General features: G+C 42.3%; 1 protein-coding gene across 1 annotated transcript; it reads left to right on the top strand.

Annotated features, from left to right (window-relative positions):
- Positions 1-358: 358 nt before the first annotated feature.
- On the top strand, positions 359-2890 carry LOC135593421 (NAC transcription factor NAM-B2-like). The gene is made up of 3 exons (XM_065083433.1): positions 359-1007; positions 1110-1489; positions 1560-2890. The coding sequence occupies exons 1-3, from the start codon at positions 785-787 to the stop codon at positions 2214-2216; spliced, it is 1260 nt and encodes a 419-aa protein (XP_064939505.1). The 5' UTR covers positions 359-784; the 3' UTR covers positions 2217-2890.
- Positions 2891-15870: the final 12980 nt, after the last annotated feature.

Below are 15870 nucleotides of genomic sequence, written 5' to 3'. Positions count from 1 at the left end.
GAATGAATTAGATCAAAGACATTACTTATTTCGAAGACAGTAGGAATGACAATGGATATGCTAAAAGTCCTATACGTTGTCATAATCATTTATCAATTAGTACAATCCCTGTCTAGAATTTATTCCAAGCTTGATTAAAGGATATCAGAATTTTAGAGACAGTAGGAATGATAATGGATCTCAATCAGCTACCTTGACATCGATCTCATTAAACTTACCTACTTCTGTACTTGAACTTATTCGAATATTGATTAAAGTATCTAGGAATTTGATTGAAAAATGCTGACTCAGAGAGAGAGAGAGAGAGAGAGAGAGAGAGAGGGGTCACCACATGATCACATGAACCATCAGCAACAGTATAGGATTGTGATGTGCGAATTGGATGAATCCGATATACAAAGGTGATTGGACCGACATTTATTTTTCTGGGTGACGTCACTCCTCGTACCGGCGTGACCCGAACTGGGTTGGCACAAGAAACGGAAACGGGACTTTCACACACCCGGAACTCACCGTGGGCCCCATCCCCTCCCCCTCGACACGTCCCCAACGCTGTCCGCCGGAGCGGACGATATCACGCACCGTCCCGGAAGAGGCCGTTCGCTGACCCAGCGGAATCCCCGGGCCAACGCTATCGGCACGCCCACTACCCTCCTCTTCCACCCCCCCGCCTGCCCCAACACACACACACATCCCTCTGGCCCTTTATAACCCCTCCTCCTCCTCCTCCTCCCTCCTCCTCCTCCTCCTCCTCTCTCTCTCCCCTATAATTAATTCCCTAGAGATGGAGATAGATAGCACCGACTCGTCCTCCGGCATGAAACATCAACCTCAGCAACAGCAGCAGCCACCGCCACAACCGCACCTCCCGCCGGGCTTCCGTTTCCATCCCACTGACGAGGAGCTCGTCGTCCACTACCTCAAGAAGAAGGCCGCCTCCGCCCCGCTCCCCGTTGCCATCATCACGGAGGTCGATCTCTATAAGTTCGACCCCTGGGAGCTCCCAGGTCCGTGTCTGTTCCTTGATTTGCATTCACCATCAGCCCTTGTTTGATCCTGTAGGACTGCTTTTATCCTTCCTAGTCGTTGATCGATCGTGGTTTATGTAGGCAAGGCGAGCTTTGGAGAGCAAGAGTGGTACTTCTTCAGCCCCCGGGACCGCAAGTACCCGAACGGGGCGCGGCCGAACAGGGCGGCCACGTCCGGCTACTGGAAGGCCACAGGAACGGACAAGCCCGTGCTGACGTCCGGTGGGAACCAGGTCAAGGTCGGAGTGAAGAAAGCCCTCGTGTTCTACCGTGGGAGGCCTCCCAGAGGAATCAAGACTAACTGGATCATGCATGAGTACCGGCTCGCAGATGCCAGCAGCAGGTGCTGCCCTGATAACAACAACAACAGTAACAGCAACAGCAACAGCAGCAGCAGTAGCAGCTGCAGGCCACCCCACGGTGGCCACATGGCGAACAAGAAGAGGGGCGGATCCCTCAGGGTAAATTACTGCCATATACTCAGAACCATCACTGTTACATGACAATCCCTGTTGCTTATGGTTCATGCAGCTGGACGATTGGGTTCTGTGCCGCATCTACAAGAAGAACAACAGTAGCGACGTCGGTGTTGACATGAGGGCGATGCAACGGGACAGGGAAGATGCCATGGACGACATCCTCGGGGCCGCACCATCTCTAGCTCAGCAGACGGCGGCGACAGGCGGGCAGCCTGACTCCGGTCCTCTACCTCAAAGACCTCCGACCAACTACAACGCACTGCTCGAGAACGACGAGACCTTTTTTGAGGGACTACTCGCGAACGAGGTTGGGCTGCCGTCCAAACCCATCACCCATCTTGCTGCTGCTGCAGCAGCGCCAAGGGCCCAACTCAACCTTGCGCTGCTTCCGGCCGGTACCTTCCCCACGAGGAACCCTCTTGCCTCTGCATACTGGACCGATTCCACCGACATCGCAGCACCATCGGCCAAGAGGTTCCACACCGGCGATGGCAATATCAGTAGCAGTGCTGCCAACAAAAACAATACCAGTAGCTGCAGCAATGGCAGTGCCACCAACGATGATGGTGGCCATGAAAATCAGATGATTCTCAACCAGATGCCGCATGGAACAACATTCCATGACCAAATGATGCTTCGACAACTGAGGGATGGTGGAGCCATCTTCCAGCAGCCATACCAGCTCCCCGGAGTGAATTGGAGCTCCTAATTGACGTGTTTTTAGAGGTGAGTATTGATATTCCTGTCTGTCTGTCCTTTAACTGCCCATAACATACGTGGAAGAAGGCTCGATGAAGGGGTAGCTGCTAATGCCAAATCCCTCAATTTCCCATCATTCCCTGCCACTTCAACAGTGTAAGTATTGGCTTACTGTTGGATAGGAGAACAGAGATTGCAAGTTTCAGACTATAAATACAGTTGGATTCTTAATAAATAGGAGGGAGAGAGAGAGAGAGAGAGAGAGAGAGAGAGAGAGAGAGAGATCAGATATAGCAATTCTCTAAACAAAAACAAGCCAAGCAGTGAGTGTTACTCATATAATCGGAAGTTCTATATAAAACTGAACTTATTGTAGTTATTCATGATTTCTGTTTCTTCAGAACACAAAACAACCCAGTGTAGCTCTTGTGGTATTAATTCAATCATCTAAAAGTTATATTCACATATAAGCTATTACAGCATGCCAATTCCCTCCCTCAGTACAAGATAAAGAGCTTCGAGTTATGTTGTGCTACAAGTATGATTCATTCTGCTGAATCCGCTTATGCTGTTGCATTATGAATTGTACGATCACAGACCGCCCATATATGCTCTGTTTCTGGTACATGAATTCTCTTATTTTCTTTATGGAAAGTAACAGCGGTAATACTAGAGAATCTGGTCATAGAAATGGTTTTCAAGTACATGCCTCAAATTCATGGTAATATTTGAGGATTATTGATCGCAAACCTAATTTTTTACGAGCTCTGAGAAGTAGGTAAATGTATCTTCTCTGCACTGCAGATTCATATTCATATCTGTGCTTTCTGGGTTTCGATTTGTTGAGACGTGGCTATCACATGCTTCTTCGTCGACATCAATGCACCTGCACTTCGTCCTATAGTTTCAGGTTCAAATCCTTCAAATTTAATTTACAGATACAAATGAGTCATAAATATTGGGACAATTTGATACTAGTAAACTGCTACATGTGATGGTGTCATTTAACAAAATCCAATCCTTCAATTTCACTTTCGTGGGAGAATTATGAGTTGTGAAGGCATCCTTTTATTCTTCTGTGCATTTGAAGGTATATTAGCCAACTTCTGTTGCACAGTCTGCTAGCTATCGCCATCTGCGGCGTGTAAATGACAGAGAAAGATCGGAATCATCTTCATACTTTACGTGGACACCGAATCCGAAAGAAAGTTAGGTTGACCCAAAACAAGAAGGTAGGCCGGAGCATTTGTGGGGTTGACTTGAGTGTCACGAATCCTACTATGTGGGTTGCGGGGTTTATGCCGTTCCAAAAGCCTTTCCACGTTTCCTTTTCCGCCATTCCCGTCATGGGAAATTGCTGAGCGAGCTCATGTGGACGTGTCGGCCTTGTCCTGCGACAAGTCTCTCGCCCTTATCGCGGCACATCCCACCCTTTCCCCCTCTGCTTCTGAGCACTTTGATTCCTTTCGTCCCTGCCGCTGCAGCGGAGAGATGTGGCAAACATGCCCATGGAATCGCTCTCCATATAGGGTGGAAGCCATCGCTCAGCTGATGTGCCCATGAGGAATCGATCCTCCTCGATTCCTCCTTGTTGTTATTGTTGCGAGGAAGGGGATGGAGATAGACGCAGGTTGTTCTGAGGAAGGGAATGGAGATAGGCGTGAGGGTCCCACGTGTCCGCCAACCCAGGGACCGGGGGGTTCTGCCCCCTCGGCAAAGGGCAAGTCTCACTTGTGTTTTTATTTTCGAGGAAATTTTTTATGATAAATTTTTTAAAAAACTTTTCTTTTTAAGTTTTTTTCCAAAGATATTTTTATTTTTAAAATTTTCGATCAGTGCCCCTTTCTTTCTCTAATATATAGAAGAATATCTTTAATTCACTTCTAATAATTCTTTGTTGTGGATCATTTTTATTTTCTATTTTTAAACTCTTGAATCTGGGTTTGAACTCGAAGAGTTTGAATCAAATATCGTTCGAATATTATTTTATAAAGAAGTTAAAAATTTACTATATAAAAAGCATAAAATAAAAAAGAAGATATCATCTATTGCTTTGAATTAAAAGTTTACAAAATCTAAAGAAAAAAAAGACTAAAAGAGATGAAAGACTTAACTTCTTGCATAACAAGTGTAAGTTGTACTTCAGCATACTAGTTACTCTCCATAGAGTTAACTATTGGTTTTGATCTTCTCTTTTAACTCTCCATTATCTTCACATAAGGTTATGATATAAGGTAACTTTTGAAAGTCATTAAAAATGCTGGATGACATTTGAAGAAAAACTTCGACTACTAGAGCAGGAGGAAAGAGGATCAGTGGCTGAAAGCTTGAACTTGATAATTTTTTTTCTTTCTTCTCCTATTCTTCTCTTGCAACTAGGGTCGATTATAGGATGGGAAGTGAGCTTAGGCGATTTAGGACTCCTTTAGGGCGAATGGCAAGGGGATGTCCTAACTCCTTTAGGAATTGCCCTGATCTCTTAGTTGCTGCCCTAATTGGTCGAAGGGCGCTATAATCCAAGTCCCACTCAGATTGGGCTTTAAACTAATGTGGAGCTAATGTAAAGTTGGTTGGTGCTAGTCAAAATCTGCCTAGGAACTTCAAAGTGGTCTTGACTCGAGTTCGACGAAGTTGGATTGCAATGAGAGTTTGATTAGGACTTCATATGAGCTTTGTTGAGATCATCCCAATTAGGTTATTCAAATTTTGATATATTTGATTTTGTAAGTGAAGAAAATCTACTTTAACGACTTTTCTTAGGGTATGGGCTTGATGATTTGTATGGGGTATGGGCTTGATGATTTGTAAGTGAAATTTTTGATAGAGGAAAAAAATATCACTAGAAACAAGTATAAAAATAAAATAATAACATCCTTTATTGCTAATAAGATTAAAGTGCAAACTATAAAGGCTAAAAATAGAATAAAAGCATAGTAAAAAATAAACTAGAGGCATAACAATATAAGTTATCTTTAGACAACATTCGAGTGTTGTCGACAGGTTAAGGATTATTATCAATTTCGATCTCTTTCTTCTCTTTTACTATTGGAATCTCCTCTTAAGTTTGGATGATAAATAGTAGGATTTAAGTCTTCTCACAATAGCTAGATAAAGTTTAGACGAAGGACTTTGACTATTGGAACTTAAGAAAAAAGGGGTTGTGTATAGAGATTTGTAGCACGTCATAGAACTCATCTCTCTTTTTCTTTCTTCTTTTTACTCTTGGCAAATGCTGGAAGGCTAGGGCCGACTAGGGCTTGTTGCTATTACTTTTCGGATTCTTTTTATTTTTGTTGCTGCCAAATGCCTCTTTAGAAGCTATTAATGCTGACAGCAATCTACAGTAAGGTGGCTAGAGATAAGAAGAATAACCGTTGAACTTGTAAACTCCTTCCTTTCTTTCTCTCTTTCCTCTCAACATAGGTTGGTTGGACATTTAAGAAGGGGTATGACTTTGGGATGTCTTCTAGGGGGTTGCAACCTTTGATTTAGGACTTAAAAGTGTCCTAATGCGTTTAGGACTTCAAGCTAAATCTAATTTAATTAGACCTAATCTCTTTGGCTTTCTTTGAGCTCAAGTTGAATCCAACCACATTGGATTTGAAATAGAGTTTTGAGTTAAAGTTGGGTTGAGCTACATCGTACGAGTCAAATTTGTGTAAGGCTTGAGCTGACTTGAATATGTTCTTTGAGCTTATGATTATTGAATCTCGGATTTTGATGATGAAGTTAATTATAATTTGTTTGATCTAATCTATATATTGAGAAAAATATACAGTATTAACTACGATAGCAATAAGACATAAAGCAGGTGTTGTGCCGAAGTCAAGATCGAGATCTCATTGGGAGTTTGAGAGTTCGATAGAAGTCCGGACGTTCGTTGGAAGTTCTGCCGGAACCAACCGAGAAGTCTAGGAGCTTGCCAAAGAAGCTCATCGGAACTCACTAAAAAGATCATCGTAAAGTCCAAGAGCTTGCCGGGAGTCCATCGGAACATTACTGAGAGTTCGTTGGAAGTACGCCGGAAGAGCAATTGACGCACCTGAACAAGATGTACTATAATCATGTCTTAGTTATCATAGTTAGAGCGTAAATTAAGTTAGGAATGGGAGGTGATCCCACTAACTTAATTAGGGGCCAACTGGGCTCTTAACAGGACTGAATTGGGTCGAATTGAGCACCCAATTCAGCCCCTAAAAATATGGCCGGTGGTGGCACCGCTTGGACATGTTTTTTGGGTGGTGGTACCGCCCCTGTTCGATGGTGGTACCGCCTAGAGTCATATTAATGATGGTAGTATCACCCAGTAATGGTGGTGGTACCGCTAGTACCTTGGATTCCGGGGATGTGACACTTTTTAGCTCTAATTTTGAAGCCATTGGGGCCTACAAAAACCCCACCCTTTTCTGCATGAAAAGGTACGAAAGTATTAGCTTGATCCTAAATTCTTGAGTCATAAAATTGTTACAAAAGTTAGAATTCTCCTCCTTCATCTCTTAGCCTTGTAACCATCCAAGAAAGAGGAGTGAGACCTGTAAGGGTTATCTCCTAAACCCGGGAAAAAGAGAAAGTGCTATAAAGAGGTGTTCGGTTTTCACCTATTGAAGGAAGGCCTTTAGTGGATGCCGGTGATCTCATTGGAGGAGGAATCCGAAAGTGGATATAGGTCACTTTGACCAAACCACTTTAAATTCCGGTTTGCTTTTCATTTATGCAATTTACTTTATTACAAACCTCCTTAATCTTCTCTTGCACTTTTACGAAAGCTTTCAAGTTTAACTTCTCTCCGAAACAGATTGAATCGAAACCATTTTCATCAGAATCAATTTTAAACGAAACAAACAATCTTTTGAAATCGCGAAAGTTTTCCTCTACACTAATTTACCCCCCCTTAGTACCGCTCTTGATCCTAACAATGACTAGGTTTGATCTTAGTTTAGTTTCATTAGGATCTTAGCTCATTTGAGTACCACAAGTACTAATGATATTACCTCATGCAAGTAGTGATGAAACGCTATGGTGAAACATTTTATAAATGCATGAAGTGTTTATACATATCTTGATTCATGGAAGTCATTTCTCACATATTTCACTCTTATGAATTTTTAAATGAGAAATGAATTTGATGTAATGCTCTTCTCACTATGAAGTTTTATTCGCAAATTTCTCCTTCATGTGATATTACTCTCCCATGAATAATTGAAGAAATTCCAATGGATATATTAATAATTGAAAGATGAATTTTCGTGTGTGATAATTTTCGTAGGGATTTGATTTCATATGGATATCTCGAACCTTTTCATGAATCCCTTCTCTTTGTCACATTGAAAGTATGTTTTTAATGAAACTTATCATTTTTGACTTGATTCAAATAACTTCATAAATTTAGTTCTCAATAGATTCCCTCCTTACCTTCTTTCCTTTCTTCATGCAAAATATGATGACAAAGGGGGAGAAGTTGTTGGAATCTATCGTTTTAATGTTCATAACATTTAATGATGAGAACTTTTGAGTGTGAAACTTGCATGGTTTTTTTTTACCATACTTATATTGTTGAATTGTTCTCCTTTTTGTTGATGATAAAGGGGGAGAAATAATACCAAAATGTGATAAATTGATGACAAATGTATGCAATGTATTTCATCATATATACTTGAAATATTGCTTAATAAATTTCCTTCATGAAATATCTACCAAAATGTGATAGATTTCTAGAGCTCAACTTTCTATTTTGTAATTGATATCTTACCATAGAATGATGAATTGCTATCTTTGTTATATTTTATATTTGAAATATCATACTTGAAAATGGATGTCATGCCTTGACATCATTTTGATAAATACTTGGCATCGTATTTTGAGAATGATAGATTATGATAGGAATCATGATATGCATGTTGATAAATTTAATTAACTTATCTTAGCAATTTGTTTCTTGAATTCAAGAATGTCTTTTTTTAAGTATTGCATATACATAGGGGGAGTTAAGGTTAACTTCGTCATCAATTGATTGTCATCATAAAAAAGGAGGAGATTATTGAATCTCATATTTTGATGATGAAGTCAATTATAATTTGTTTAATCTAATCTATATGTTGAGAAAAGTGTGTAGGATTAACTACGATAGCAGTAAGACATAAAGCAGGTGTTGTGCTAGAGTCAAGATCGAGATCTCATTGTGTTGAATCTTATATTTTCATGATGAAACCAATTGATAAGTGTTTATGATTTGATCTACGTTTTTAGTGACGTGGGATGCTTCGATTAGGATGAGACAATTAAAGCAGGAAGAATCATGTTGGGACGAAGGAACATGTCAGAAGATTGGACGTTGAGCCGAAGAATCAGTCAACGTATCGATAGAAGGCTTCGGGCCATGGATTCGGGCATCGAGCTAAGAAGAGCGGATATTATGCCAAGGATATCAGAGTTGCAAAGTCAACTGGTCGATTGGGCAATAGGTTGCAAGAGAGGATGATGCGCCGAAGAATCGGATGAAGCATCGAGGGACCAATGACATGCGGAAGAACATAATTCATATTTAGTATTAATTGTCTAGATCGAAGTATGTTTTTTATATGCAGGATTGACTATGATAGTAAGGCATGAAGCAAAATGAAGTCCCGGAGTCAAGGATGCGATTTTGTTGGGAGTTTGAGAGTTCGTCGGATGTCCAAACGTTCATCGGAAGTTATACAAGAACCAGCCGAGAAATCTCGGAGCTTGCTAGAGAAGCTCGTTAGAACTCACCAAGAAGATCATCGTGAAGTCCAAGAGCTTGCTGGGAGTCCATTGGAACATTACCGAGAGATCGTCAGAAGTTTGCCGGAAGTTCGCCGGAAGCTTGCTGGAAGAAACCAAGACCTAGGGACTTATTTAGCTTAAGTATGCCTTAGATTTCATAGTTAGCACATAATTGAGATTGGATTTGGGCCAACCTAATTATGGGCCAATTGGGCTCATATAAGAACTGTGTTGGGCCCAATGAAAAGGCTCAAACAATGCCCCAAGAAGTGACACCGTCATGGCACAATCTCCGAGATTGTGTCAAGCGGTGGTACCGTCGATCTGAGCGATGGTACCGCCCAAACACAGCCTCTGAGAGGCTGCAGGCGGTGGTACCACCCAGCATAGCCTCCCAAGCGATGGTACCGCCTAGTGCAGTGTCAATGTCAGACTGACACTAGCGGTGGTACCGCCCAACACAAGTAGTGGTACCGCCCGAACCTAGGAAACCTGGGATAAGATATTTTTAGGCTTCAAGTTTGATTCAACTTGAAGCCTATAAATACCCATCTCATCCCTGGTTAATATACACAAGTATTAAGAGTAAAAAAGAAAAGAAACACTACTACAATCTTGTGTGAGCTCCTCTCAAAATTCTAAGTGTTAGAATAGTTTGAGAGAGGAGTAAGTAGGGGTGTAAGGGTTATCTCCTAACCTCGATAAAAGGAGAATTAAGTTGTAAGAAAGAGGTTAATCTTCGCCTATTAAAGGAAGATCGATAGTGGATGCCGATGGCCTCGACGGAAGAGGAATCGGCGAAGTGGATGTAGGTCACGACGACCGAACCACTCTAAAATCTGGTTTATATTTCTTTGAGCAATTTACTTTAACTGCAAACCTCCTTACTTGCTCTTTACATACAATACGCTCTTACATTGCTTTCAACATTAAGTATTTCTGGAATCGATTTTATCGTATCGAAGTATTTTTCGGGATCGATTTGAAGACGTATTTTACCACTGCACTAATTCACCCCCTCTCTTAGTGTCACTCTTGATCCTAACACATTGGGAGTTCGTGAGTTCGATGGAAGTCCGGAAGTTGGTTAGAAGTTCTGCCGGAACCAACCGAGAAGTCTAAGAGCTTGCCAAAGAAGCTCGTCGAAACTCACCAAGAAGATCGTCGTAAAGTCCAGGAGCTTGCCGGGAGTCCGCTGGAACATTGTCGAGAGTTCGTCGGATGTTCGCCGGAAGTACGCAGGAAGTACACCGGAAGCTCGCCGGAAGAGCAATCGATGCATCGGAATAAGATGCACTGTAAACATGTCTTAATTATTGTAGTTAGAGCATAAATTAGTTAGGATTGGGAGGTGATCCTACTAACTTAATTAGGGGTCAAATGGGCCATTAACAGGGTTGAATTGGGCCGAATTGAGCACCCAATTCAGTCCTTGAAAACATGGCCGACGGTGGCATCGCTTGGAAGGCAGTGCCCCATGTTTTTTGGGCGGTGGTACCGCCGGCAGTAATGCTGCCAGCGGTGGTACTACTCTTGTTCGACGGTGGTACCACCCCTGTTCGGCAGTGGTACCGCCCAAAGTCAATCAGTAGTGGTAGTACCACCCAGTAACGGTGGTAGTACTGCCAGTACCCCAGATTTTGGGGATGTGACACTTTTTAGCTCCAATTTTGAAGCCATTGGGGCCTATAAAAACCCCACTCTTTTCTGCATGAAAGGGTACGAAAGTATTGGCTTAATCATAAATTCTTGAGTCATAAAATTATTGCAAAAGTTAGAATTCTCCTCTATCTCTTAGCCTTGTAACCATCCAAGAAAGAGGAGTGAGACTTGTCAGGGTTATCTCCTAAACCTGAAAAAAAAAGAAAAAGTGCTACAAAGAGGTGTTCGGTCTTCACCTATTGAAGAAAGGCCTTTAGTGGACACCAGTGACCTTATCGGAGGAGAAATCCAAAAGTGGATGTAGGTCACCTTGACCGAACTACTCTAAATTTTAGTTTACTTTTCATTTATGCAATATACATTACTACACACTTTTATGAAAGCTTTCAAGTTCAACTTCTCTCTGAAACAGATTGAAACAAAACCATTTTCATCAGAATCGATTTTAAACGAAACGAATAATCTTTTGAAATCGCGAAAGTTTTTTGCTGCACTAATTCACCCCCCCTCTTAATGCCGCTCTTGATCCTAACAACGACTAGGTTTGATTTTAGTTTAGTTTCATAAGGATCAAATTGGAGTTCGACTGGGCTAAATTAGAGTTTGGCTCAAACTCTACTAGATCATCCCTAATCACTTGGCTTTCACCCTTTGAGTCTAATCGAGAAAATAATTTGATACATCACCATGTGGTGATAGCTTTCCTTTTTACGATGATTGATCTATATGGTATTCGGGTTCAACGAATCATCAATATAATATAATCTCTTAGATGAAAGTTTTAACAAAGGAGAGATATATCGTTGGGTGCTCTTAGCAGGTTGAGGATTGTCCTTCTCTCTTGCTATTGAAATCTTTACATAGGTTTGGATAATATATAGTGCTAGTCATAGGTGCCCAGCAAACCAATCACGTGAGTGATGACACATGTGACTTGATATAGAATCTTTTTGCTTATTATATTTTGGCATATATCACTTTATAACTATTGTATATATATATATATATATATATATATATATATATATATATATATATATATATATATATATATATATATATTGTGATATCCTTGGATTTGTGCAATGGGAATAGGATCGTGATGAAATCACGATAATGAGATCGATTCACCTTTAAACACATATCCTAAATAATCCCGGTCACAAGTTACTCGAGAGGGACATCGTGATAACCGAACAGACTAGTGTGCTGTATACCCGTCCATATGATGGATGCAGCTGGTCTCATAGCTGCTCGTGTAGAGACACTAGGAATATAGTACAGGTGCTCATTGGAGAATGAGTTCACTAATTGATCCGTTTACGGAATGCTAGATAGTTGATGATGCCTTATTGTCAGACAGGGATTTCGTAGTCCTAGTGGTGTATCTGGTCCTTAGACTTGAGACACCAAGGATGTCCTGTATGAGTGCTCCACTCTTTGATACTAGACTTATAGGTTTGGTTGTCCCAGATCTAGTACAACTGGACATTGGGAGTGGTAGTCGACCTTACGTAGGCTATTGAGTGTCGATAGAGGATCATCCACTCTCGGCGTCATGAGAGGAATATCCCATGTATTCTTGCTCAGACAAATCCTTAGCCAGGGCCATTCGGGTTGAGAGAAAAGAGTTCTCCGGGAGAATCCGATTAGAGCGAGACTCGAGTAGAAACCGTATAGGTTTGACAGCACCATGCTCGATATATGGTCTCTGGGATATTAGATGGATGAGGGACTATATGTACATGGTAACTGAGGATAGACAGGTCCAATGAATTGGATTCCCCTATATCGTCTAGGGACTACGGCGTAGTGGCCTAGTACATCCGTAGTCGCTGAGTCGAGTGAATTATTACAGAGATAATAATTCACTGAGTTAGAAGGAGTTTTGACAGGTATAACTCATGGCCAGCTTGATATTGGGCCTAGAGGGTCACACACATATGGTAGGCATTACGATGAGTAGAGGTTCGGATATTAGATATCCGATAGAGCCCTTGTCTTATTAGATATCCAATAAGCCCCTGAATTATTGGATCCCATGGACGAGATCCAATAAGAGCCCATAAGAGATTATTGGATAGAGATTCACTAATCTAAAAGGCTTGGGTTATTGGATGCAGATCCAATACCCACTAGGGGAGGATCCATTAGGGTTTGATAAGGGACCTCTATAAATAGGAGGGATTCAAAGCCTCAAAGGCTAGAGCCTTTGCTTGCCTCTCCTATTCTCCTTCCCCTCTCCACCTCAGAGCAGGCCTGGAGTTTTGAGAAGCGTCGTCGCAGTCCTACTGTGTGGATCACCGCTAGAGAGGAGGACGCTTGACCTCCTTGACCCTCTCCTAAGTATCTGCAAGGAAACAAGGATATACGATCTCCCTAGGTAACACAATCTACTCTATACGCAGTTTTTCAGTTTCGCGGATTTTGCGCACCAATCTTCGCACGACGACAAACATCTCTTTGGGAATCAGGGATTTTATTTTCTTGTTCTTCCGCTGCGCATGTGATGTCGCCCCCAAGATTTCCCAACAGTGGTATCAGAGCCAGGTTGTTCGTGCGATAGATTGGTTTTGAACTGCGTGTGTTGTGTTTTGAAGAAACTTTTGACGTCAAAATCGTTGACGCAAAAGCAAGAAAGGGCAACAACAGTTGCTGCCCTCGATCTACGTGCGTGCAGCGCAATCGCAAGCAGGCAGCACAGGGGCTGCGTTTGCAGCAGTCGGCCAGCGGCCTGCTTGTAGCAGGCATGCGTTTGGGGGGCTAGCAGCCCATGTGCAGAGGCACCTGCGGTCGCTTCTCTTGCGGGGTGAGGCATCGCGCCATTGCTCCCGTAGGCGAAACCACCCCGTAGGGGTGGCCGCCCGGTGGGACAGCACCGCCTGCGGGTGTTGCCCCGCTAGCAGAACCGCCCGCAGAGGTGGCGGTGCCCGCGGGGGCGCCCACCTACAACGGCAGCACCGCTAGCGGGCGTGCCGCCTGCAGGCGAGGGCAACGCCTCGCCCCACCGCACGGGCCACCGCCAATAGGGTGGCGACGGCGACGACTGTAGGGGAGTTGGGCATTAGGGCATTCTTGGGCAAAAAGATAGTTTTGCCCCTGTGAATTTGAGAAATTTTAGTTTTTGTCTTTTGTCCAAATTATGAAAATACCCCTATGAATTCAGAAATTTCTAATATATCCCTGATTTAATAAAATACTAATTAATTAAAAGGTTTAGTTGATTATTATTTTTATCATTATCTAGTAGTCCTATATGATCATGATTATTTATACATGTGATGTATGATGTGTGGACGGATGATCATGGACTGTGTGATGTGTGTACTTGTGATTATTATTATTGGGGTCTGCGAGCCTCCATTATATTTTTCGTTTATTGTCGGGCCTGCAAGCTTATGATTAAGTTGTAATCACATGAGGAGGCGCAGCGGGAGCGTGGATGCGATAGTGGGACCCACAAGACGGACGATCGCGATGCATGAACATGCATCGAGATGTCGACGGAACCGACGAGGACGAGATAGACGATCACAGGGCATGGAGATGCACTGTTACACACATAGATGTTGATGTGAGTGATTAGGCCTACTGGCTCAGGCCTAATCACATTAGATTGTGGTCCATGATCATTTGGTGTGATTGCTTATACACATACTAGATATGTATATATATTTGCATGTGATGTAGATATATATTAAATATGTATATATGTGACATGTCATATTAGGAGACCAAATCATAGAAATATCTCTCTCGATAATATTAAGTCAGTAAACATGAGGCAATTAGATTGACCCATGTGGCCTTCCATCGTTATAAGTAGGAACCGATTCCCGGTGTAGGTTGAGTTGGTCGAGTCCCTCGAGACTCACCTATATCGCGATCCGCTATCTTGCTTACGACATAGAGATGTCACCAGTGACCTGAGGACATGGTACGCTTGGTCGAGTCCCTCGAGGGTATATCATCAAATCAGACTCATCTTGTAACAAAGGTGTTGACTTAACCGAGCATCATGGTTGGTCGAGTCCCTCGAGACCATGGTGATTCGGAGGCCGAACAGGATGGGAATCACAAGGAGTTGTGATCGGCAAGAGTTGCCTACCTTTTAGGCTTAGTGTGATTGGTCGAGTCTCTCGAGGTTACACTAAGACGCTGATTGGATCCTGATCCCCACTAAAAGTCTACCAGAGACTTTCGTTTCACGTGCTGAGGGTATCGCGTGACTCGTTAGTAATAGTGGGAGCATATTAAGATATAAGTCCATATCTTGATAGTTTATTTCTTGCAAAATATGCATGTTATTCATTTCTGATGCATCTTTATTTTTAGAAAATGTCGCTTTCAAATCCCTTACGTGGCATACTTAATGTCAACCGCCTCACTAGTCCAAATTATACGGATTAACTCTGTAACTTGAGAATTGTTCTCACAACGGAGAAAATCGTGTACGTCCTTGATACAGTGATGCTTGCGCCCGTAGAAGGGGCAAGCGAGGATGAGATCGATCGCTACGTGAAGTACATTAATGACTCCACTCTTGCTCAGTGCTATATGTTGGGCTCTATGACTCATGAGTTACAGAGACAACATGAAAAGATGGATGCTAGATCTATTCTCCTACATGTCCGTAAATTGTTTGAGGAATAGGGAAGGACTCAGCGATATGAGATATCCAAGAGCCTCTTCCGCGCTAGGATGATTGAGGGGACACCGGTTCAGAACCATGTACTAAAGATGATTGAGTGAATAGAGAAACTCACAGGTCTAGGAATGGTCCTAGAGGATAACTTGTGTGTGAACATTATGCTTCAGTCCCTACTAGATTCCTTTTCACAATTTATAATGAATTTTAATATGAACAAGCTTGAGGTGACTCTCCGAGAGCTCCTCAATATGTTGAGGGAGGTAGAGAGTACTATTAAGAGAAGCCAGTTCTCTATACTAGTGAGACTAGAGAGAAAAGGAAAGTAGAAAGGTTCCTTAAGAAGAGAAAGGGCAAGGGCAGACCAGGTAAAGCAAAGGTTGCTAAGAAAGACCCAGCAAAGGACAAAGGCCAGTGCTTCCACTATGGTAAAGATAGGCAATGGAAGAGGAACTACAAAGAGTACCTTGCAGAAAGGGTGAAACAAAAGCTTGATGAAGCTTCAGGTAAATATCATGAATGTAAATATGTCCAAGAGGAAACGAGATGAGATGAACAGTGCATACTTGTGGCATTGTAGGCTAGGTTACATCCATGAAAGAATGATTCA

This window comes from Musa acuminata, chromosome BXJ1-9 (genome assembly GCF_036884655.1).
Source record: "Musa acuminata AAA Group cultivar baxijiao chromosome BXJ1-9, Cavendish_Baxijiao_AAA, whole genome shotgun sequence".
Lineage (NCBI taxonomy): Eukaryota > Viridiplantae > Streptophyta > Magnoliopsida > Zingiberales > Musaceae > Musa > Musa acuminata.
The sequence above is the reverse complement of the archived record's forward strand: the minus strand, read 5'-3'. Positions and strand labels throughout refer to the sequence as shown.

Excerpts from the sequence above, each read along its gene's own strand:
- LOC135593421 (XM_065083433.1), top strand. The coding sequence starts at position 785 with ATGGAGATAGATAGCACCGACTCGTCCTCCGGCATGAAACATCAACCT. Across the intron at positions 1,008-1,109 it reads CGACCCCTGGGAGCTCCCAG|GCAAGGCGAGCTTTGGAGAG; the intron begins GTCCGTGTCTGT and ends TGGTTTATGTAG. Across the intron at positions 1,490-1,559 it reads AGAGGGGCGGATCCCTCAGG|CTGGACGATTGGGTTCTGTG; the intron begins GTAAATTACTGC and ends TGGTTCATGCAG.